Source organism: Zea mays, chromosome 5 (assembly GCF_902167145.1).
Source record: "Zea mays cultivar B73 chromosome 5, Zm-B73-REFERENCE-NAM-5.0, whole genome shotgun sequence".
In the NCBI taxonomy this organism is placed as follows: domain Eukaryota; kingdom Viridiplantae; phylum Streptophyta; class Magnoliopsida; order Poales; family Poaceae; genus Zea; species Zea mays.
This window is the reverse complement of record NC_050100.1, coordinates 159,124,622-159,150,486: the sequence shown is the minus strand read 5'-3', so window position 1 is coordinate 159,150,486 and position 25,865 is coordinate 159,124,622. Positions and strand designations below refer to the sequence as shown.

Below are 25,865 nucleotides of genomic sequence, written 5' to 3'. Positions count from 1 at the left end.
AACAATTTGTACTATCTCTCACTTCTGCCAAGTACTTGTCGCTTTTGACAACTGTCAAATGACCCAAACCTCTAGTCTGAGCTTTCAATGTAGCCATAACAGAAGGCAATATCAAACCCTCAAGTCTATCACCTATCCTTCTCCTCCGATGAAACAACTCCATAGTCATCTCCCTAATCTTATCAGCTAAGTCACAGACTGGAAGGTCCTTGTGATCCTTAACCCAGTTGTTAAAGACCTCAGCCATGTTGTTTGTTATGTAATCACATTTAATAGATTGGTCGAAACCACTCCTGTACCAAAGGAATTTGTGATGTTGATCCAAATATTCAGCTATCTTTGGAACACTTCTTACTTGGCTGACATGGTGCTCAAAGACTTCAGGTATGGTCTACAACCATCCCTAAAACCTGATATGCACGACCCTAGTGCACAAAAAAACGGTTGAAATAGTATTTCCCATCCTCTAAAACCACATCAATCTCTACAATGCTGTCAGGTTCATTAGCAAGTACTGCCTCCCGCCAAGAGAATAGCAGCTTGAAACTCTCCTCCCAACTGCCAAACAACTCTTTTAAAGCCTTCTCCTTTCCCTTCCAAACTGTGTCATAACCAATAGTCACATTGTGAACTCCTTGAAGCGTATCTTGCAATTCCTTGGCACCCATATGGGGTTTCTTCATAAGTAGTGGCAAAGCGTGAAAAGCTACCCATCCACTGCTTGGTGTAGTCGTCTTCCTCCTTCCACTAGACGTGCAAGTATGCGAATCATGCAATACAGCAACCTGCGAAATTGTACAATTAGAACTTCGAACACAAACAATACCTAAATGCAAGACATACACATTGATAGAAATGTATGAATTAACATACCACAATGGTCGGTAGTCCTTTCTTTTCCGCTCGAGCATAAATCCTCCAAGGGCAATCTCCACCTTTACAATATCCGACATATCTGGTAGTTGAAGTTACATCGATTCCAAGCTCAAACTCATGCTTTATTGCATATTGCCTCATAGCAATTCGAAATTCCTTCATGTTAGGAAACAAACTTCCAGGTTGCATTGACGGATTCATTTTATCATACTGAACCCTCTTCTCATTTGGCAGGTAGTCTTCAAATGATCGGTCTATATGATTGTCTCCAAAATTAATAGGCTCTGATTGATCCAAATTACTTGTATTTTCCTGTGCCTTTTCCCCCTCTTTTACGGCTTCATCTCTTACATTTTCCTTTCTCGTTTCCCCCTCATTGAGTCCTAGATTACAATACATCTCCATCTCATTTGCAACATCACGTCTCCCTTCCTCCTCCCAAAAATCACATAGTACCATAGATTCCCAATCTAACCTCGATTGGTCTTGTACATTTTCATCTTCATTATTTGCACCTAATGCAACTAGCGGTAATGAACTAGAACAAGGCGGTGGTGAATAAGTCATGGGACCTGCCATTAATTCAACCAATAATGTACAAAATTAAAGGCTAGATTTGCACACTTCTTACCACAGCAAGGCACAAAATTCTACCTGGATTTTCAGATATGCCTATGTTTGCATCCATTGTCGATCCACTGCATTGTCGATCCATTTTCGAGGTTGGGACGAAAACGGCGAAGAATCCGAGCGGAGTGAAAGACAGGCGCGGTCTGGGTCAAAGGACACCTGGATCTGCAATTCTGGATCGAGAGGTGAGGCTGTTGAGCGCATGAAAGAAAATGGTAAGGGAAAGAAAAGAAAGGTGGCGACCTGACCGAGATCTCTACCTGACCAGGCGAAAGCGATGGGGAGTGGAGCGACTGAAGCGCTGGGGAGGCAAGGAGGGGAGTTGGCAACGACGGTCGCGAGGGAGAATGGAGGACTACTCACGGTGAAGCCGATGGAGGACGCGACGGCAATGGAGGACTACTCACGGCGCTGGCGCAGGGAGACGGAAGCCGGAGTCAAGGAGCCTAATACTGACCTAAACCTGTTAATGGTGGACTCATGTCCATTTCAGAGGGAGGGCTATGCCCAGCTGTTTCATAAGGGAGAAACCCTCTCCTACACCTCCATTTCATCGAAGCCGCACCCACCGTGTTTCATAAAGTCAAATTTCTCGCCCAAGGCGCGTCATGCCTGCTGCCTTTGCCCGCCTCTGATGCTCGCAAAGGGCCAGCGAGCCCTATCCACTCAACGACAGCGAGCCCAATGTTGGGGACTTGTTCTCAAATGCTAAGAATTAAGAACAAGGCAACATAAAAAGTGTTAAGTGTTAAAGTCCTTCGTCCTTCGAAGCATTATGTCCCTTCGGGAAATAATGAGTTTCGGACGAAGGTCATAAGAGACATACCTTCGTAAACATAACAAGTAATGACGAAGGATTCATATAAAGCATGAAATATAATATAAACATCATCATAGAATCATTTCTATTTTATTAACATGGAAAAATAGAAATGATTTCAAATTACAAATGTACCTTCGGTCCTGAGAGAAGATAAAAAGTGCAAGCGTGACGCAAAAGCAAATGCCAAGTCAGCGTGAACAGTACGGGAGTACTGTTCATCTATTTATAGACGCGGGACGCAGCCCACGTAAAATTACATTTATGTCCATTACATTTGTCAATGACTTATGGAAACCTGACAAGGTCCACGTAGTCTTTTCATCTTTAAGTCGGTTCCCCTCTCTGCTATCGCGACGAAGCTTCCCTGCGCACAGCTTCGGCTGTGCACCATCCTTCGTGGAGCTTGGTAATCAGCCCGTCCTTCGTCTGGTTCAGGCTTCGTCCTGACCGCACTTCATGTTCGTAATTCTGAGTCCGAAGGTACCTGTTCACATAATCCACTTGGAAAACATTGTCAAATCATGTTTTTGAGGACCTTCGGAGGACGAAGGCCCCCAACAGTAGCCCCTCGCAATATTAATTTGTTTGAAATAATAAATTCAGATTGCGATATGAACGAAGGCTTTATGCCGAAGGTCCGAAAAAACACCTTCCCTTTGCTAGAATAGCAACATTCAATGACAAGTGGGGTCTTTCAACTTTCAACGCATCAAGCGTATAAATACGGCCATACCGCAAACTTATTTTGCACGCTTTCTGGCCAACCACTCTTGCTCACTCATTTTTAGCTCTTGTGCACTGTGATCTGCTAAGCTTTTAGCTTTGAAGCTTCGGCTTTGAAAACAGTTTTTTAGTGTTTCCGAAGATGTCTGAAGCTGCTAAGAAGGCTGCTGCTGAAATGAAGCTGAGTCTCGATGAAGAGAAGAACTTAGGGTTTCTTATAGCAATGTCGAAGACCAACACAGAAAAGATCACCAGGGAAATTCTGGAAGGGCTGTCTGAAGATACTGGTGACAGTGAAAGTTATGATGTGGACAGCGGTGGCGAAGACTCCGAAGATCGCCCCTGGCGACCAAGCCATTCAGTTTATGGTAAATCAACTATCAAAGAGAATCATCTTGTTAATATGAGAGGAAGGTATTTCCGGGATCTGTCCATTGTGAGGGCGGACGAAGGTTGAAATGAACGAAGCCGCCGAAGAGTGCCAAAGAGCCTTCGGCGTTGTCTGCTCTTTTATAGGAACAAGGGACTTAGTACAAGAGCATATTGCCTTCAGGGTGTGGCCGCTTGCGGAGAAATGGGAAATGCCACAAGAAATCGTTAAAAAGGCCGACGAAGGTGGACTCGTCAGGTTTAAGTACACTTTTAAATTTGAAGATAAATTTATTGAGCCAGACGATGAGTGGTTGAAAAGCATTGACAATTTAAGTGATGAGCTGCTTGGGACATACTCGAAGGCCGAAGATACTGCAATGTCAGCAGCCTTCGGAGGCCGAAAAAAGAAAAGGCTGAATCGGGTATTTGATGCCATTGGGTTTGTCTACCCTGACTATTGCTACCCCATTCGAAGGCAGAAGAGAAAAAATACAACCTCTGCAAAAGAAGAAACTGCAGCTGCTCCTAGCGAGCCAGAACCGAAAAGGAAGAAGATAAAGGTTCTTACTTATCGACCGCGTTATATTGAACCAGCTTCGGTGCCTGAGCTTACCGGAGAGACTTCTTCGGCCACCGAAGCTGAAAAACCAGCCGAGCCAACTTTGCTGCCAGAAGTCACAGAAACAGCCGAAATACCAACGAAGGCAAAATTGGAGCAATCAAAAATTTTGTTATCAGAAACGAAAGAGAAGGCCGAAGCGCCATTCACAGAAAAAATGGAAGAGGTAAAGGAAGCAACCGAGGACTCCAAAACATCAGAAGTTTTGAGTCCTGTGGCAAACATTGAAACAGTAAGTAATCAAAAAGTGCCAGCAGTGACTCCGAAAAGAAGGAGAATGGCTAATGTGCTAGATGTGCTGGAAACGATCAAATCTTCAAGCACCCCTCCGAAGAAGGCTGCCGTCACTCCTGAAACAACAGTCGAAGCTTCGGGTTCTAAAGCTCCAGAGCAAGATACTGAAGCCGAAGCTGGGCCCTCAGAGCCCTCAAGGGCAAAGACCTTGGAAAGTGAGGCAGAAAAAATAACAAAGCCAACTTTTGCTGAAGGAACTGGTGTTGTTACCCCCGAAGCATCCAAAATTCGTGATTATATTTTTCGTCATGCTTCGGGGAAAAAATTAACAGAAAAAGAAGAACAAGAGGCCCAACACTATGCCCAAAAGTTGAAATATCCAAAGGGGGCGTTGATATTTAATGGCAGCGGAGAAGAATATTTCTTGTATTGCCTCCCCGACAGCAAGGAAATTTCTGTCTGTCGGGAGATGAGCAGAAGCTTCGGATTTCCAACTTTAGAAGACGGACTTTCGGTGCTGTCAAAGAACGATCTGGCTGACAGCCTAGCTTACAACAGTTTAAAGGTGCGACAAATGGAATTCTTATATTTTTGTTGAATTCAAAATTTTTCGTTTGTTTAAAACTATTAACACAGACATATTCCTGTCTGCAGGGCCTGATACTCAGCAATGCCCTCAGAGCACAGAAAGATGCTGAGGACGAAGGATGTACTATAGCCCTGAGCAACCTTCGTTCCGAAGTAATTGAACTGAGGAACGAAGGTCTCGAAAAAGACAAAATATTGCATTCCTTAATAAATAAAATAAAAGAAGACGAAGCTATTTTCAAAGGTCAGGCCGAAGCTCAGAAGTGTGAAATTGAAAACCTTCGTAAACAATTAGCCAGAGCTAAAGAGGAATGCATACTTGAAGAAACAAGGCGAGAACTCAGCGACCAATGGGCAAATCATTTAGAAGAAACTGTTAAAGAGCTTCGGTCAGCCAAGAAGAAATGCTTCGACAAATCTATAGAGTGTGTCAAGAAAATAAAAACTAGTTTCGCCAGCGTTGGCGCATTTTCGCAAGAAGAAAACTTTATAAGAGGTAACCCCGAAGGTCCCCTGGAATGGATCAATCATGAGGCGGAGGCCTTCGAGGAAATCCTGAGTAGCCGCGGTGACATCTGCGCTTTTTCTGGTGCCAGAGGGATTGCCACTATTTTGGAGGGGAAAGGATGTGAACATGTAAAGATTTTATCGCAGTCCGAAGCCACCTTGTCCACTGAAGATATAAAAGATCCTTCAGCCGAAGCTAGCGCGGTTGGGGGAAAATTTTTCACCGACATCTGGGACAACGGTGGTAGAGAAATGGCCCAAGAAATCATTCAGAAAAGCGAGAAAGGGATTCATGAGGCTAGAAAAGTAGCCGAGGCTGCTGAGAAAAACGCAGAGCCCGAAGGGCAAATAGGTACTAGCGAATAGTTTTCATTGCATTATAACTTTTAATTTTATAGTTCGTTCGCGATCTGTAATAATGATGTAATAGTATCCCGTCCTCACTCAGATCCTACTAAAGCATCTTCGGGCCCTCAGCCTAAAGATGACGACGAAATTAAAAAGATGGCCGAAGCTATCATGGATCAGGTTGTCGATCGACTGCTGAACGAAGCTGCAGAGATAGTACTTAGAGAAGACTAAGTGCTATTGCAAAAACATTTGATATATGATTTGTGTAATATTCTGTAATCCTGTATGTAATATACTTGTTTTATGATTCAATTCTTACGATGCATGAAACTTTAAACACGTACCATTTTTGAGTCTTCGACGAAAAAACACCTTCCCTTCTTTTCATGCTTCGTGAAGAAGAATTTATCATTTATCACGACAATATCCATAGTGTTCTGATAAGAAATATCCAAGCTTCGTAAAAATAATCTCCGAAGCTATACCTCGAAAATCAATATTGTTTCTCCCTGTAACTTGGCATGATTTGCCCTTTTTCAAAGCATTTTCCGAAGATCGATAACATGCCCCCTTCTTGTGCCACATGCAGCATGATGTATGATGATTATGCTATGCAAAATGATGTGATGATGTTATGTTATGCAAAATGATATTTTGTGCCGAAGATACGCACATTCCTGCAATGGGGCACAATCTTTTGTATCAATACTGACTTTTTCATTATAAGCCTCCCTTAGGAGCTTCTTCGCCTTTTACTTCAGCGGAATCAGCGTTTATTTTTCGCTGTAAGTTCTGCATCCCCTTAGGAACGTCTTTGGAACTTCTTCGCCTTTTACTTAGGCGGTATAAGCTCTGCATTCCCTTAGGAACGTCTTTGGAGCTTCTTCGCCTTTTACTTAGGCGGTATCAGCGTTGACTTTTCGCTGTATGCTCTGCATTCCTTTTGGAACGACTTTGGAGCAGAAAACTTACACTGCGCTCCCTTCGGAACGACTTTTTGTGACTTCGTCAGACTTACTCTGCGTTCCTTAGAACGACTTTTTGTTGCTTCGAAGGATTTTCGATAGTCCGAAGGTCCTTTTTATTATCACAAACCTGTGAAGAAAACATATTTTTCTTGTAGGAATCAACGAAACTAATTACATGAAACCTAAACAATGTCCTTTATTACAAAAAAAAAATAAAACTGAATGAAAAAGATTGCTATTAAGGTAGGATATTTGTCAATAGATGTGTTTTGACTCTGGCACGGTGTTGTTGACCGTGCGAGCTTCGGACTGTTCTCTGAAGTCCCTTTGATGTGGAGCATATTGGCTCCCTTCTGGCTGCTGGCCTTGTTGCAACGGAGGTGGAGGCGGGGGCTGTTGCCAGGAAGCTGAAGGCTGACTTGCCGAAGCAGCAGAGAGTGCAGGATGGTTGCCCACATATTCTGGGATGTAGGGCGAATGATACGAAGCAGTGTGCATGACCTGCTTCGGCTGAGCCTGTTGCGCGGCAGCTTCGACTATCTCTTTTTGCTTCTGAATGGTAACATGACACATCCTGGTAGTATGACCTTTGTTTTCACCACAGAATAAGCAAAATATTCTTCTGGGTTGATCCCCGAATCTTCCGCCGAAGCCCCTGGCGCCTCTGCCTCTTGGAGCTGGTGGTCGGAAGGAGCTTTGTTGTTGCCCCGAAGCCTGTGAGGAGCACTGCGGTCTGTTCTGCTGACTCCCCTTATCATCAGTCTGAGTGGAGTTGTGGATGGACCTGACATGCCTCGGATAGGATCTTCCTCCGAAGCCCCTGGTCATTTCGGAAAATCTGAAGGCCTCCTCCCTTCTTTGGCGAAAGTCATTGTCAGCACGAATGTACTCGTCCATCTTTTGGAGCAGCTTCTCCAGGGTCTGAGGAGGCTTCCTAGCAAAGTATTGAGCAGCAGGTCCAGGACGAAGCCCCTTGATCATGGCTTCGGTGACAATTTCATTGGGCACCGTTGGTGCCTGCGCCCTCAAACGCAAGAACCTTCTGACATACGCCTGAAGGTATTCTTCATGATCCTGAGTGCACTGGAACAAGGCTTGAGCAGTGACCGGCTTCGTCTGAAATCCTTGAAAGCTGGTCAATAACATATCCTTCAGCTTCTGCCATGAAGTGATCGTTCCTGGCCGAAGGGAGGAATACCAGGTCTGAGCAACACTCCTGACGGCCATAACGAAAGACTTTGCCATTACTGCAGCATTGCCACCATACGAAGACACTGTTGCTTCGTAACTCATCAAGAACTGCTTCGGGTCCGAATGGCCATCGAACATGGGAAGCTGGGGTGGCTTATAGGACGAAGGCCAAGGTGTAGCCTGCAGCTCAGCGGACAGAGGAGAAGCATCGTCGAAAACAAAATTTCCATGATGAAAATTATCATACCAGTCATCTTCATTGAAGAAGCCCTCCTGATGAAGGTCTTTTTGTTGAGGCCTTCGGTTCTGCTCATCGTGGGTAAGATGACGGACTTCTTCAGAAGCTTCGTCTATCTGCCTCTGCAGCTCAGCTAGCCTGGCCATCTTCTCCTTCTTCCTCTGCACCTGTTGATGTAGCATCTCCATGTCCCTGATCTCTTGGTCTAGTTCATCCTCCTGAATCGTCGGGCTGACAGCCTTCCTCTTCTGGTTTCGGGCCTCCCGGAGAGAGACGGTCTCCTGGTTGGGGTCCAGTGGTTGCAGTGTTGCAGCCCCAGTCGCTGAAGCTTTCTTCGGTGCCATAGCGAGGGTCTATAGCTTCCGAAGGTGTTCAAAAAACTCGAAGTGGAAGTGAGTTCACCGGAGGTGGGCGCCAATGTTGGGGACTTGTTCTCAAATGCTAAGAATTAAGAACAAGGCAACATAAAAAGTGTTAAGTGTTAAAGTCCTTCGTCCTTCGAAGCATTATGTCCCTTCGGGAAATAATGAGTTTCGGACGAAGGTCATAAGAGACATACCTTCGTAAACATAACAAGTAATGACGAAGGATTCATATAAAGCATGAAATATAATATAAACATCATCATAGAATCATTTCTATTTTATTAACATGGAAAAATAGAAATGATTTCAAATTACAAATGTACCTTCGGTCCTGAGAGAAGATAAAAAGTGCAAGCGTGACGCAAAAGCAAATGCCAAGTCAGCGTGAACAGTACGGGAGTACTGTTCATCTATTTATAGACGCGGGACGCAGCCCACGTAAAATTACATTTATGTCCATTACATTTGTCAATGACTTATGGAAACCTGACAAGGTCCACGTAGTCTTTTCATCTTTAAGTCGGTTCCCCTCTCTGCTATCGCGACGAAGCTTCCCTGCGCACAGCTTCGGCTGTGCACCATCCTTCGTGGAGCTTGGTAATCAGCCCGTCCTTCGTCTGGTTCAGGCTTCGTCCTGACCGCACTTCATGTTCGTAATTCTGAGTCCGAAGGTACCTGTTCACATAATCCACTTGGAAAACATTGTCAAATCATGTTTTTGAGGACCTTCGGAGGACGAAGGCCCCCAACACCTATCCCCTCAGCAAAAGCCAGATGCCTGTTGCCGTCGCGGCCACTGGATGCCAAGTACTCTGGAAACCAACACATTTACCTGTTCTGGAAACCAACACTACACCACGCAAACAGATATAAAAACAAAAAAAATGGGGCGAAAAGAGGGCTCGAACCCTGTACCTCGCGGAAATCACATAGAGGACACACCACTACACCACGCAAAGACTATTGAACAGATAGGGAAGTGTAGCTATTTGACATTCTTCTATTATCTGAGCTACATTTCATAGGTTTGTGTGCTTTCTTTCCAAGCAAAATGTACAATTTGTTCATCTATCCACTACAAACTTACTTCATCCATAGTTTTCCCTTTTTTGGACTATTTACTATTTTATGGGTTAAATGCCTTCCTAGGCAAAAATAAATAAATAAATAGCAAATTTGGTCAAAAATTAGTGAAACTTGGCATGGAGTCATGTTTTGGCCTTATTTACTTAAGGTAAAAAATTCAGAGGATTATGCAAAAGTTTGAATATAGGTGCTTCACAAACGGACACATACCTCACTAAGTTTCATGACATTGGACTACAACTACATGGTTTGAGCTACATTTCATAGTTTTGTGTGCTTTCTTTCCAAGGAAAATGTACAATTTGTTCATCTATCCACTACAAACTTACTTCATCCATAGTTGTCCCTTTTTTGGACTATTTACTATTTTGTGGGTTAAATGCCTTCCTAGGCAAAAATAAATAAATAAATAGCAAATTTGGTCAAAAATTAGTGAAACTTGGCATGGAGTCATATTTTGGCCTTATTTACTTAAGGTAAAAAATTCAGAGGATTATGCAAAAGTTTGAATATAGGTGCTTCACAAACGGACACATACCTCACTAAGTTTCATGACATTGGACTACAACTACATGGTTTGAGCTACATTTCATAGTTTTGTGTGCTTTCTTTCCAAGGAAAATGTACAATTTGTTCATCTATCCACTACAAACTTACTTCATCCATAGTTGTCCCTTTTTTGGACTATTTACTATTTTGTGGGTTAAATGCCTTCCTAGGCAAAAATAAATAAATAAATAGCAAATTTGGTCAAAAATTAGTGAAACTTGGCATGGAGTCATGTTTTGGCCTTATTTACTTAAGGTAAAAAATTCAGAGGATTATGCAAAAGTTTGAATATAGGTGCTTCACAAACGGACACATACCTCACTAAGTTTCATGACATTGGACTACAACTACATGGTTTGAGCTACATTTCATAGTTTTGTGTGGTTTCTTTCCAAGGAAAATGTACAATTTGTTCATCTATCCACTACAAACTTACTTCAACCATAGTTGTCCCTTTTTTTGGACTATTTACTATTTTGTGGGCTAAATGCCTTCCTAGGCAAAAATAAATAAATAAATAGCAAATTTGGTCAAAAATTAGTGAAACTTGGCATGGAGTCATGTTTTGGCCTTATTTACTTAAGGTAAAAAAATGGATAAAATATATTTTAATCGGACCTCTGATTCAGTGAATATAGTTTAATTGGACAAAATGTAAAAAAAAAGGCCCAAGGAAGGATTGAACCCAGCACCTCAAACACCTAACTACTAAGACAAACCACTGGGCCATATGTAAGTCACGTACGTTTTGACAAAGAAACTATATTTGACCAATTACATGCGTGGGGATTCAAGGTACAGCAAACCGAGCACTTCATTTCAAGTCTGCACAAGCAACAGCTAAAGTCTGCACTTTCAGTCTGCACTTTCAACGAGCAAATTCAGTCTGCAAATTCAGATAGGGTACCCATTCAGCAATACAAGTAACAGCAATTCATTTCAAGTCCAAACAGCAATACAAGTACCCATTCAGATATTCATTTCAACGAGCAAATTCAGTCTGCAACAGAAATGTCAGTCTGCAACAGCAATACAGCAATACAAGTCTGCACTTTCAGTCTGCAATTTCAGATGTTCATTTCAACGAGCAACAGCAATACAAGTCTGCAACAGCAATACATGAAAAATACAAGTCTGCAACGAGCTAAAATTCAGCTAAAATTTCAAGTCCAAACAGCAATACAAGTCTGCAACGAGCTAAAATTCAGTTATTTCACCAAATACAGCTACAAGTCCAAACAGCAATACAATTCAGCTACAAGTCTGCAAGGAGCCGTTTCTTGATTTTTGCCTTCTTCATAACCTTGGTCGTTGTATTCTTCCTTGGATTGTCTTTAGTTGTATGCACAACCTCTTTTCCTCTCTTCCTTTTCTTTTCCCTACACAAAACATGAAAAATAGTAAATAATCATGTGAATTTTATAAACTTCAAAAAATAAAGTAACTTTTAGTTACCTTGACGAGGGCAGCACCAAAGCAAGGTTGGAGGGCTCTACGGAGGCAGCAGACGAAGGCACGACAGAGACAGCAGACGAAGGCACGACAGAGGCAATAGAGGAAGGCACGACAGAGGCAACAGAAGATGGCACCACGGAGGCGGGTACCATAGAGGCCGCAGAGGAGGGCACTTGTGGCTCTATTGACTCAGCATCTCCAAAAGCTGGTTCTAGTGCCAATTGTTGCTCTTGTGGCTGATCATCTCCAAAAGCTGTATCTAGTGGCTGGTCATCTCCAAAAGCTGTATCTAGTGGCTCTTGTGGCTGATCATCTCCAAAAGCTGTATGTAGTGGCACTTGTGGCTCTATTGACTCATCATCTCCTAAAGCTGTATGTAGTGGCAATTGTGGCTCTTGTGGCTGATCCTCTCCAAAAGCAGGATCTACTGCATTCTTGCAATTTCTTGCAATATGTCCTAATCCTCCACACCTTTTGCATTTTCTCTTCCTTGGTCCAAGTCCACTACCCTCGGCACTTGATCTTATTCTAGTTTTTCTTGGTCTTCCTGGTGCTCTAGTCTGGACTGGAGCGTTGAGAACGAAACCGGGATCCACGACCTCCCACTGATGCTTTGCCTCTATGGAAGGCACATTCGCAGCATATGTTGCTTTGAACTTGGCAATAGAGTAGTAATTATGTACATATTGATCAATTTCGCTAGCTACACCACGAAGGGAAGTAATGAAAAATAGGGCATGAGTGCATGGTAGCCCGGTGATCTGCCACTGCCTACAAGTGCATGTCCTGTTCGATAAGTCCACTGGATATCTCCATTGCCTCTTTTGTTTGTCCAACACTGTCACCTCTGCCTCAAGTGGTCTGCGCTTGATGAAAGACATTTGCAAACCTCTAGTCTTTTCATGCAACATCTTCATCACAGCTGGGATTATCATGTGGCCATCAAACTTCTCAAGTGCAATTCTTTGACGCAACTCAAACTTTACCATAAGCATTTGTCGAATCTTATCTAGCAACTCCACCAAATGAAGCCCCTTTATTTTTCTAATCCATGCATTGAATGACTCCGCCAAGTTATTGTTCACATAGTCCACCTTGCACCCTTCACCAAATTTGCTTCTAGCCCATAGATATTTGTGATGACTTTCCATGTATGTCTTTAACCTAGAGTTCGTGTACAGTTGATTCACATGATAGTTATGCTTTCTAAGGCTGTATGTCAATGATGCTGGCCATAAGTTGTCATCAATCAACTTTCCCTTGAAAGATTTGCCCAAGTTTGAAGCAAAATGCCTCATGCATTCCCTATGCTCTACTCCAGGAAACACATATTCCACTGCAGTTTCTAAACCCTTGCAAGCGTCTGTGTGTATAGTCAATCCATGTGGAAACCCTATAACCTGCCGCAAATTCTGTAGGAACCATGTCCAACTTTCTGTTGACTCTGCCTCGAGGACACCATAAGCCACTGGAAAGAGCCAATTATGTGCATCAATGGCACAAGCAGCTACTAACTGGCCTCTGAACCTCCCATAAAGAGCTGTTGCATCCACTGCTAAATAAGGCCTGCAACCAGCTAAGAACCCACTCCAACATGCTTTGAATGAAACGAACACCCTTCTAAAACATTCTTTGTTCAAAATCTTGCCTTTCACTATATAATCCACCGTATGATGGTCAATCTCAACAACACTACCTGGGCACGCCTTCTCTACTTCAGCTTTGAAAGTGAATAATAAGTTAAAGCTATCCTTCCATGGGCCATAAATCTTGTCAAGAGCCATTTCCTTGCCATAATACACTCTCATGTAAGGCACTGAAATATTGTACTTCTCTTTAATCTTCTTTATCAGTTCAGTTGTACCAATGCATGGGTTATCTGTCACCCATTCTAATACTGCATCTGCACACCATCTACTTGTAGCTACCTTATGTGACCCTTTTCTTTCACTTGGACAAGTGTGAGGAGATGGATTCACTTTGACCTGAATAATTGTACTATTCCGCATACGGGAAGCATGTATCCTCCACTGACACCTCTCAAATGCGCAATGAACAGTCATTCTAGTTGGCTCACTCTTGTCAATTACATAATCATACTCACCTTTGATGCAATAGGTAGCAAGTGCATTCCTAAATTCGGACATCGATGCAAATGTGCTGCCTTCTTTTAAGGATGGATTATCTCTGTCATAATGATTTCTCGGTACATCATCACTCTCTCCTTGCTCATCCACCCCCATAGCTATGTTTTCCTCCTCCTCCTCTTCATCAGCCTCTTCAAATTGTGCCCCTGTGACAATATCTCCATCATAGTCCTCAAAATCTAGCATATCCCACTTGTCAACAAACTCAGGATACTGCCTCTCATCATCATCTGGTGCAGCAACTACTTCTATTGGTTCAACCTCGTCATTGAGAATAATATGATCCATCCTATTTCACAGGAAATAACGACGTTAAGAACCCATATGAGAAAAGGGTCTATACAACAACTATACAATGGAGCCGCTTGCCTCGGCAGCCGAAGTGAATAATACCGGGAGGCAGCCGTCGGGCAACAGAGCCGCTGGAGACACGGAGCAGCAGATGCAGCGGAGCCGCTGGAGGCCGACCACGGATCCGTCGGCCCGGAGCTTAGGACGCGGAGAGCAGAGGCACGGAGGAGCAGAGGCAACAGGCCGCCGAGCCGCTTCCGCGCGCAGTCCGCCTGCCTCTGAGCCGCGTCCGCGCGCAGGCCGCCGCGCCCGCTGGCCGCCGCGCCCAGCTGCTTCCGCGCGCCCGCAGGCAGCCGAGCCGAGCAGCTTCCGCGCGCAGGTTCCCCGCTGGCCGCCGCGCCCGCAGGCAGAGCCGAGCAGCTGTATGTCGCAGATTCCCCGCTGGCCGCCACGCAGGACGCGGAGAGCAGAGGCACGGAGGAGCAGAGGCAACAGGCCGCCGAGCCGCTTCCGCGCGCAGTCCGCCTGCCTCTGAGCCGCGTCCGCGCGCAGGCCGCCGCGCCCAGCTGCTTCCGCGCGCGCAGGCCGCCGCGCCGAGCCGCGTCCTTGCGTGCAGGAGCTTTGCGCCAAGCTCGGATTTGGGGAGGGAGGAGAGGAATGGGGAATCGGGGTTGGGGCGAGCTCGGATTCGGGGAGGGAGGAGAGGAATGGGCCGCCGTAGGCCGCCGCGCGAGCTCGGATTTGGGGATTCGCAGGAGCGCGCAGGAGCGCCGCGCCCGCACCGCGCGCAGGAGCTGCTTCCAGCCGGCCGAGCTGCTTCCGCGCGCAGTTCCCCGCTGGCCGCCGCGCCCAGCTGCTTCCGCGCGCGCAGTCCACCGCGCCCGCAGGCAGCCACGCCGAGCTCAGATTCGGGGAGGGAAGAGAGGAATTGGGAATCGGGGTTGGGGAATCGTCCGGATAGAGAGGAAGACGACCGAGATAAATTTGGGTCCACACGTCAGTCGACGGTAAGTGACGGAAACGGCGTGGGAGGGCATGAATGAGGAAAGGAGAGAGGCATGGGTATGGTTGAGGACGTCTGAAAACTAAGGGTAGCAATGAGGTCTGTGCCAAAACTAAGGATACAGATGTAAAAAACCCATCAAACAACGGTCTTTGAGTACACCTACTGCCTATATCTGTAAACCCCATAAACCTACTGCCGATGGAATGTGTCAAACAACGGTCTGTCTATACTATATACTGTTATTAAGTATGCTCGATTTGCTTAATCCGGCGGAAGATCCGTTAGCCCCGTCGCTTGGTGGAGGAAGAGGAGCCCCGTCGCGACGTCGGCGGCGATCCTGAAACGGACGCTCCATGGGATCGGCAGCGTCTTCCCCCGTCTGCAGTGCAGAGCCGGTCCTCCAGGCTCCCGTAGTCCATGTATTCGTACACCAGGCACCCGTACTCTGGTAAGGCTCCCAGCAGCAGAACCATGTTCGGATGCCGCATGCAGCTCAGCACTTCGATCTGCAAATCGTACGTGATTTAGTAGCAGGCTGTGACTGTGACTGCTAGTATATATATCAGATCTCTATTAATACCTCTTGCTGAAACTGTTTCCGTCCCTGCGATGCGTCTGGTCTCAAGATTTTGATAGCGACGTTGGTATGATCCAGCACGAACGAGCAGGCCAAGGCCATGTACCTGATGAACATGTTCTTAGTCGACGCGCCGACGACGATGTCGGTGACGGTGTTGCTTGTGGCATAGTCGATTATTGCTTTGGAGATGTCGATGCCATCCAATAAGACCAGCTCCTACAGTTGCATCTGCGAGCACAATATCCTCTATATGTTATAAATAGCTGCGTTATTTCTGTGTCGTCCTCATTATTTCCGTTTCCTTCAGCTGTAGCGCGTGGTCATGTCATATGAAACTAGATGAGCCATCATGCATGATATATATATATATATATATATATATATATATATATATATATATATATATATATATATATATATATATATATATATATATATATATATATATATATATATATATATATATATATATATATATATATATATATATATAGGGCGTTGGTAATGGAAGCCCTGGGCTTCATATAGGTGCGCGGAGCCCCAGCCAGACGAGCCGAACGTGGTCGAACTGAATGGATCGATCCAGGCGGCCCGTTTTAATGCAATACAGTTATGCAAGTATAATAGCTTGTACAAATATGCGTAAACCAACGTGGGCCACATGTTCGTACGTGGATCGGTGACGTGTAACCCGTAAAAGGGGGAAGCGCATTTAAACAGACAGTTACGACACCGTAAATGTATGTATAAAATTGCATAGATGACTGTTACTCCCACGATCAGAGCGCGCACGATCAGCGCGGCTACGATCCTAAAATTCAGCGGGTAATGGATATACGTCGTGAAATATGCGTCCACGATATTGGATATACGCTTGGTAGAGGGAAAAAAATCATAATCTTCCAGAAAAGTGGAGAGTACGCATCATTTGATAGTCCGCTGCTGGGTGAAGGGCGTATTTGCTCTGGAAGATGGTGGCGCCATGGGGAAACAAGACCATAAGTGAGTATGCGACACCGACGTCTGTTCATCGACAAAATCAATGCTTAGATATCGTAACAATGGTGCAGGAAGAAGAACAAGGAGGGTACCAGTTAGCGTCAGATGGAATTACGCATACAGAATCAGCTACTGCTGTAGACGCAATTACTCCACCAGCAGCTTTGAGGGCCCAGGGATTGATGAACAGACCATATTTGACGCATCAAGGATGACAATAAATCAAGGAGGACAGCACCTTAATACTATGCGTACTATTGGTGATCATGAACAGGACACACCAGTGATTCTGCAGAGACATGTAAGTAATATTGAACTGATTTGAATTTTCAGTATTGTACGTTGAATTGTATACAGTATAAGGCAGCTACAGATGGTGTGACATTCAGTATTTATATTGTGCATACACTGTGAAACTTTTGCCTGCAAATTGTTATGATGTACATACAACATAAAAATATGTAAGGTACCATAGATGATACAATTTATATTTTTTGCACAGGAAGTTACAATTGATCCGAGATTAGTACCTAAAATTGGTATGACATTCAGTGGGGTGGATGAAGCATATAAATTTTATAGTAGGTATGCATATGAAGTTGGATTTCCATTGAAAAAGTATAGGGAACGGAAAAATTGTAAGTGGTTGAATTGCTCGATGGAAGGCAAAAGATCAGTAAGGGGAATATCAAACCCAAAGGTACGTAGTACCAGTTCGAAACGGACACAATGCAAGGCCGGTATGAAACTTAAAAAAATTTATGATGATGCAAAAGAGACAGTTATATCAGTGCGTATTGATCTGTTGCACTTGGATCATAATCATGAATTTTTTAAAAAGGATACCGAAAAGAATCAATTACAATGCAACAAGACGCATGATCCTGAATACATGGAGTTCATAAGTTCAATGCAAGAGAGTCGAATCCCGCAACATTGTATTATGGATTATGTATCAGAAATGCACGGTGGTCCTGAGAGTGTGCCTGTAACAGCACAGGACATGTATAACCTGTAAGTTTATGATATGTTCCGATTGATATACATAATTGATATTTGCTGATTGTTGTTTCCGCCTAATGCTAAATTTTCACAATAATTTCAGGAAAAAGGCAAAGCAACGAGAAAGAAATGCAAATGATGTGGCAAAGCTACTATCCTTTTTTGCATCCTGCAAAAAGGATAATCCACAATTTTTCTTTGACTTCCAATTGGATAAAGAAGGCAAGATTTTAAGCATATTTTGGTCACATGCAAGCCAGCAAGGGGATTACATTGATTTTGGTGATGCGGTTACATTTGACACAACACATAAGACTAATCTGTATGAAAAACCACTAGGTATGTTTGTTGGTTCAAATCACCACCTACATTGCACTATATTTGCTTTCGCATTGTTGGGGGATGAAACTGTTGATACATTTGAATGGGTATTCAACGCCTTCAAAACATGCATGGGAACCGAAGGGCCACGAGTGATGCTGACAGGTACGACTGATAATAATGAATTAAATGTATATACATCAAATATGGCTTAAATTAGATATTATTTTCTTTATATAACATGGAATAAGATTCGTACAATTTTGTCATATATGTTTGCAGATCAAGATCCTGCAATGCCAGTAGCCCTCGAGAGGGTTTTCCCACACACAATACATCGTTTATGTCTATGGCATGTGCAAAATAGGTATATGCCTTTTCTAAACGAGTTGTATGCAAGATTTGAGGAAATGGACTTTAAGACACGGTTTCAATCTATAATACATCATCCTTTGACTGAGTTGGAGTTTGAGACTGCATGGTCAATGCTACTTGAAGATTTTGATCTGCACGATAACAGTACTCTGGATAAGCTGTATGGAATACGTAAGGATTGGGTGCCTGCTTTTTTTAAAAATCATTATTGTGGTCTAATGTTGTCTACACAGCGTAGTGAAAGCATGAACAGGCTTGTCAAAAGTGCACATGTTGATGCAAATACTCCGCTTCATCAATTCGCCAAGCAAATGATGAAACTTCTACACAGTAGAAAGATGAAAGAGTCAAAAGAAGCAGTGGGAAGCATGGTGAGGATAAAATTGTTATGTCGTATATTGATACTTTAATATAAGTGTAAACTAATTTGCATTATATATGCCACAGGGTCAAAAGGAAACGAACACGCTATACATGTTTGAGATAAGGGTTGCAAGAGCATACACAAGGGCTGTGATGTGTAGATTCCAGGAATCTTTGAAATATGCAACCGCATTCAAGATAATGCACGACGAAGAAGGGGGTGCAAATGATTGGGTAGTGCAACATACAACTAGATCGAATAAAATTGTTTGGGGACAGCACCAATTCAAAGTCACAGCTGATGAAGATGCAGGAAAGTATACTTGTGAATGCAAACATTGGGAACATACAGGTATGGAGTACTAAATAGTAAATATATACATTGAAAACATATGAACAAAATCTTAAGATCGTTATTGTTTTATAGGGCTATTCTGTGTACATGTACTACGCGCGTTTATGCATCTTCAGATTGTCCGGATACCGAAAGAATATATTTTACAAAGATACACCACCTCTGCAAGGCAAGATGTTCCGTTTTCAAGAGATGATAGGAATTTGAAGGGGAAGGATGGAGAAACTAAGTCATATAGACAGAAGATGTTGCTTAAAAAGGCAATGAAAGTAGTGAATCATGCTAGTTTATCCAAAGCAGGAAATGATAGAGCCCTAACAGTAATGGATGAGCTTCTCGAAGTACTTTCGCGTTTGGAAACAGATATAGACGTTGAGGAAACTTGTGGAACTAGTGGAGGAGATGGTATACATGTATGTATTGTTTTAATATGTATGTTGTAACATATTATTAATCATATTATATTGATGATGTGTGAAACAATAAAATCTCAGGACGATGATGAAGCCAATAGAGACAACGAAAAGGATGAAGAATTTGGCGAAAGGAATAACAAGGTTTGGATCGTACTGTTGTGAATGTTTATTTGTAAATGATGTATAATGATCTTTCATCCAAATTTTCAAGAAATTCAAGACGTATCTAATATACTTGAACAAGGTGTGTCCAATGATCAAATACATATACCAATACGTCCATTAGAAGAGGTAATATCTTTAACAACTTTACTGATTTGCAGTTATACATATACATGATTTATACGTTTGAGTTATTGGGTTATGATTGAGCTTAACAAAATGTGTTGTCAATTACAGGTTAATTTGCATGATCACGCAATAATAAATGTTAGTGGTGTCAGTGAACAAAATGATAATGCCAGAAAGGTAATAATCGTATAAATACTGTATGTTGGACTACATAATATTATATGCTGAGAAGTATTTACTTTTGAATTGCAGAAACTGGAATTTGCAGTCGATGGGATAAGCTTGGCAAGACCAAATAACTCAAGACCCAAAGGAAGAACAATAAAGGGGAGTGAAGAAAGGGTTATTAAATTGGGAGAAAAAGGTACAAAGAAAATGACCAGGAAATGTCAGAAGTGTGGAATTGCTGATGGTCACAACAGTAGGACATGTTTGTCAATGGAGGAAAATAGACAAAGGTTGGCAAGCCTTGCTGGACGTAAGAGAGGACGACCTCCAGGATCTAGGAACAAGGGTGGCAGTAAAGCTCCTGATTGGAATGAGACAACAACATCAAAAAAACACGCAAATGATTTCGATAGTAGTGAGTCAGACAGTGATTAGAATGTTGTATGAGATACGATTAATTTGTTTTTTACAATAAACCTTGCTTGTTTGGCAACTGATTTATATAGAGGTGGATATTGAAATCTAATAAATGGTGCGTATATTGCTTAATAATGTTGCGTAACTGGAACTACAAAACATCGTAGATAACTTGTGGGATGATCGTATAATTTGTAAACTATATACCAGTACTGTTGATAACGACAGCAGTGAGTCAGGCGCGCGAGTAGTCTGTTGTATCTGATACGAATAATCTAAGATATAAAGTTGTTGAAATCTGATAAATAGAGCGTATATTGCTTACTAATGTTGCATAATTGGAAGTAGGAAACATCGTATATAGCCTGGATGATACTCGCATATAAACAGATGGTAATATTAAGGAATGAGGTATACATATAACATCTTCAGAACATAAAAACAGATCATATTTAAAGCACACAGAAGTGAAAAAACATCTGATGTTCACATATTCGCAACATAACCATAAGTATCCAGCCAACTAAAGTTCACAGAAAGAACCTGGGTAACACCCCTAAGACAAAGTAGCATGACAATTGTTCTGAACACAGCACATATAAGGAAGCTTCCTACAATTGTTAACTGACAATACTGGCCAAAATACCACAGTACGGTACATTGCCCACACCATTGCTTAGTTCTGACATAGTTCACTAATTGCGCGCAAACATAAATCTCTGGATATCTAATGGAAGTGGCAACGCCTTGTTGATGCGATGGAATGTGAGTTGATGAAGGGCATGAGCACGTAGGTCTCGGGAATTGTCCTGCAATAAAAGCATAGCGTGCATTAGACACGTCTATAGCTAACATGTACAACTGATGGCAACCGGATTATAGAAACAGTTAGCACAGTCACTTACTGGTTGATTGAAAGAAGATATGACACCTGCATTGTGATCATAAGACTTCATGTAACTCATCACAAAAAATCCACAGTCATTTGACCATGTCCTCATTGTTGGGCAGTTAGATGGCATATCCAATGGAAAATTACCAAACTTAGGAAATTCTGCGTTGGGGCAAACGTGTTGTAACGCTTTGCTCAGCCTACTCATTATCACCCTAGCCCATGGGAATTTCCTGCCACCTAAATAAATGGGATCATAATGATAGTCCTTCCATTCAGTGCCACCAAGTTGTATACCATAGGGATTCGAATCTAAAATGTGTATAACCCGGTGGTGAAGATTGATCACATACAGTGTCCAATGACCTCTGCTAAGCATAGGTACCATTATCTGTTGATGAGAAAAGTAAATATAGGTTACATGTTGCTGTTGTAAAGTCATGATAATTAAAATGTACAGTTAATGAGGTGATGAAACTGGGAACAAAATGTTAATGGGACTTACCGACTTGCATTTATCCAGATTCACCAAAGCAGGCAATGTGTTGTGCAAGCAATTATGTAGGACATTTTGATCAAACGGCTGAGGATTCTTGCTGTGACGTTCCTGTTCTTCAAAATTTAACAGAGCCTATAAAAAAATAGAGTGTGTAAGTATATTATGTGTATAGTTACAATAACTGTGAAGAAGAACCTACCCCAACGTTGACATCAAGTATTAATCTGTTAGATGTCAGAGTTCGACGATGATTTTTAGAATCATCACGAACACACTCAATGAAACACTGCATGAAGACATTCTCAAGACATTTGCCCTCAGCGAAAGATTCATAAATATCCATACAGTTTGCACTGTATTCACCGTAATCAATAACAACCCTGTATGATGAACAAAGTTATAGATTCTTATTTCATAAATGAACCAAACTTATAAATACGTTATTCGTAATTTGGGTAACATGTACCTGCTTTGGTCAATGTCCTTGGAACAAATTAAATCCCACAGAGAACGAATACACTCTTGCTCTGTAAGGGGTGGATCAGATCCAGAGTTTGTAGTACCTTTGAGTGTATCATCCTGAAATGCAACATGGTTGTAAGTGGTTGAACATTAAAAAAATCAGTTTAATATCATAAAAAGCATTATGTAATATGTATGTTATCATACTGACATGAGGAGTTGGGGTCTGGTCAAAAACTGGCCCACTGTCATTGTGTTCCATTTCCTCTGTTGCCATTGCACCTCTCTACACAAAGGTATGTAATTAGTATAACTGTGTTGTATGTATAGTAAAATGTAATTATAACATGAGACATGGACTGCTAACAAACATTTCTTTTTCCGGTGTCACGTCAAATTTGGGCAAGCAGGTGCAAGCTGATGTGGTTTGAGGTGTGATATTTGTGTTCCTCAAACTTATGTTTCGAACATCAAAACAGAAATCCTGTTGACAAAAAAAGTGTGGTTCGCATACTGCTAAAAAGAAGTATGCATACATGTACGTATAATGAGTAAAAATAGTATTTTCGTTGGACAAATTACCTGTTGATCTGAAACCACATCTGATTCATCGGGAAAGGTCTCAAGGACTCTACGGATATGCTGTTGTCTTTCATGAATTTCTTCAAACTGAGTACCACCCAGTTGGGTCTCAAGCTGCGAAGCTTGGGATGGCATATCGGGTGTGGGCTGGGTGGCATCAACAGTGTGTCCTTGTACACAATTATATTGAAAATAATATATGTCAAAACTTGAATTATAAATCAAATGTTGCTGTGTATACTTGACAAAAACATAAGCTGTTAACTGTACTTATAACAAAAAACGTATGCACATGTCAAAAGATAAAATGTTCTGAATAAGGAATACCTGCTGAATCAGCCGAATTCCCCGGTTGCTGTGGCTCATCAGTCTCGTTTTCCAAATTTTCAGACTCGGCACGTAGTACCTCGTCTATCAATTCTATAAACTTGTCTGCTATGTCGTATTGCTTCTCAATAATTTTGTCAATGCTGTCTTTTATGGCTACGCATGACTTGTCAACCTCCAAGTCATATGCAGCAAGAATATCTGTGAATTTAGATCGATGACGATGTGGGAGATCGTTGATCTTACTTGACATCATCTCTTTGATAGATGGAAGTTTGATGTTAAAAGTTGGCCGAGGCATGGGGCCAGGGCGCGGTGCATCAAAAATATTGGTCCTGCACTCCGGCTGGTTGTTCAGCAAAAATTAATAAGAATCCATGTCCACCTTCGTGTTCTATTTGTTCCATAAATAATCATAAACAATGTATATAATACATCATAAACTTGCCTCAGATTGGCGATCGATCTTAGGTCCAACTGCATAGCATGTCTCCGTCGAGCTTCGGAACTATAAATAAAATTGTAGTGACTGTGAGTAACCAACTGTGTAACTGTGCATAACCAACTGTGAAAATATGAATAACTTACTTCACAGTGTCTGAAAGATTCAGCGCCATGGCGAACCTTCCTCTTGTCAGCTTTGGTCAAAGCTTTTATGCTATTCTTATCAAAAAAATTAATGCGAGGTGTGCCACTCTTATTATGGGGGGCAGCGGCTGTATGCAGGTGATCCAAGTAATACAACTACATAAAAAGGAATTACAATGTTCAATAGCAATGTAAGTAGACATAACCAACATCGTAAAACATGTTACATAACTACCAAAAGTTAGCAACCAAAAATTAAATAAATGTGCATACGGAAAAACACTATACTTACAAGGACAACAATGGAGCATCCATATATAGTCGTGGAGACATTTGTGGTGATCCGGTTGTGCCACTTCTTGGCAGCTTCACATAGATCATTAAAAATCAACTGGCACCAGTCGATCTCATGGAAACGGTGCATTTCTTCTGTGAGAAGCACCTCATGATATGTGATGCCCCAGCTAGCAGTTGGAAACAGCAAATGGTTGAATAGAATGAGGAAGAAACATCTGATTGAAAGGTCATCATCCTCGCCTTTCCTTAAACGATCTTGTAGAAATGCCACATTGAACTCATCTTTGGCCACACCAAGCTCTGCCCTCAAGTTGCTTGCTGCAACTGCTTCATCAATACCCAAAGGTTTGCCACCTCCATGATTTGGCACGCCAAGAATAAGATGAACAATGTCCTTTGTGATCTTGAGTTCCTTTCCTGGACCAGGACGTATTGTCATATCCTTGGGGTCTAGCTTGTCCATCAACCATTGGAGGTGTGATCTACTGCACAGCGCATCTACTGTCATATCAAGAATGGAAGAGAAACCTTTACGTCTTATAGCCTCACGTTGTCTTTCATTCAAAATGTTAATGCTTGCAATGACATCTTGAGGGTTGCACCTCACATTAAGCCTCTGTTAAACAATATACAACATGAAATAATTTTGTTATTATGAAAAAAATAATCAGAACATTACAAATATGAAATTGTTTGTTGGGTATGCATAACATTAACCTGTCGGGGTAGCTCCTCATGTTTAATCCTCTTTGTCACGACTTTTCTTAACACTCTTGTGTGGCTTTCAGAAACATTACGCTTCTTCAGAGCTGGCATGAAGTCATCTTCATCAGAATCAATCTGAACTGTTTCATTGGTCACATTTTGACTGTCAGCATTTGGAGGATTTTCAACTTCTGGACATGGACTAGGCTGTTCTGCAGAGGGAATGTCAACACTGAAGCACTCCTGGCTTGACTGGATTGTTATACGCTTGGGGTTATTTGGAGGACGGTCGACTTGCTTCATTTTTTTAAATTAAAAGCTGCATAAATAATATACAATGTTGTAAAAAATAAAATGTTATATATGCATATGTATTTATGGTGTGGTATGATTGAATCAATGAACCTAATTGTTTTAAATACCAAACTTAAAACATCTGAATATACTGTTCTCTATTTACATTTGCATACACATACTGAACTGTTTCAATTATTAGGAAAAATTGAATATGTTTCAATAAAAACAGCCCTTGCTGTGACCAAATAATGTGTTAGCTGTAATGCTCTGAAATACATTAATGTATGCACTAAACAGATATGAAATTTTAAATAAAAAATATACTCTACGAATAACAACTAGTTGACTGCTCATTTACTAAACACATTTGCATAAAAAATCTGAATATGTTTGAGCAAAACAAAACTTGCTATAACCAAGCTGTATTGTCTGTGACCTAGTGTAATAAATAATGTCTGTTTTGTAATAATACAAAACTGTATATGATTCAATAAAACATGTACTGAACTGTTCAAAAATAAGTGAATAACAGACCTTGCTGTAACCAAATAATGTATTAGCTGTAATCATCTGAAAATACATAAATGTATGCACTAAACAGAAATGAAATTTTATATAAAACATATACTCTATGAAACACAACTAGTTGGCTGATCATTTACTAAATACAGATGCATACATATTCTGACCTGATATACCAGCATAACAATGCATACATGAAACACATTAGCATATATGTTCTGTCCTGTTATACGTTCATAAAAATCTGAATATGTTGCATACCATTGCATACAGTTGCAAACATAAAACACAATTTGCCTGCAACCTGATATGTTTGAGCAAAACAAAAATTGCTATAAACAATCTGTATTAACTGTGAACTAGTTTAATAAATAATGTCTGTTTTAAA

General features: G+C 41.8%; 1 protein-coding gene and 1 long non-coding RNA gene across 2 annotated transcripts; both read right to left on the bottom strand.

Annotated features, from left to right (window-relative positions):
• Positions 1–20,786: 20,786 nt before the first annotated feature.
• On the bottom strand, positions 20,787–21,425 carry LOC109939556 (uncharacterized). The gene is made up of 2 exons (XR_002262037.2): positions 21,212–21,425; positions 20,787–21,115 (listed from the first exon to the last, which is right to left on the bottom strand). It is a non-coding gene; the product is annotated as an uncharacterized lncRNA (long non-coding RNA).
• A 701-nt stretch (positions 21,426–22,126) lies between these two features.
• LOC109939806 (uncharacterized) lies at positions 22,127–24,973 on the bottom strand. The gene is made up of 6 exons (XM_020538143.1): positions 24,671–24,973; positions 23,949–24,569; positions 23,069–23,414; positions 22,742–22,911; positions 22,371–22,445; positions 22,127–22,276 (listed from the first exon to the last, which is right to left on the bottom strand). Exons 1-6 carry the CDS (start codon positions 24,959–24,961, stop codon positions 22,127–22,129), a joined length of 1,653 nt encoding a protein of 550 aa, XP_020393732.1. The 5' UTR covers positions 24,962–24,973.
• Positions 24,974–25,865: the final 892 nt, after the last annotated feature.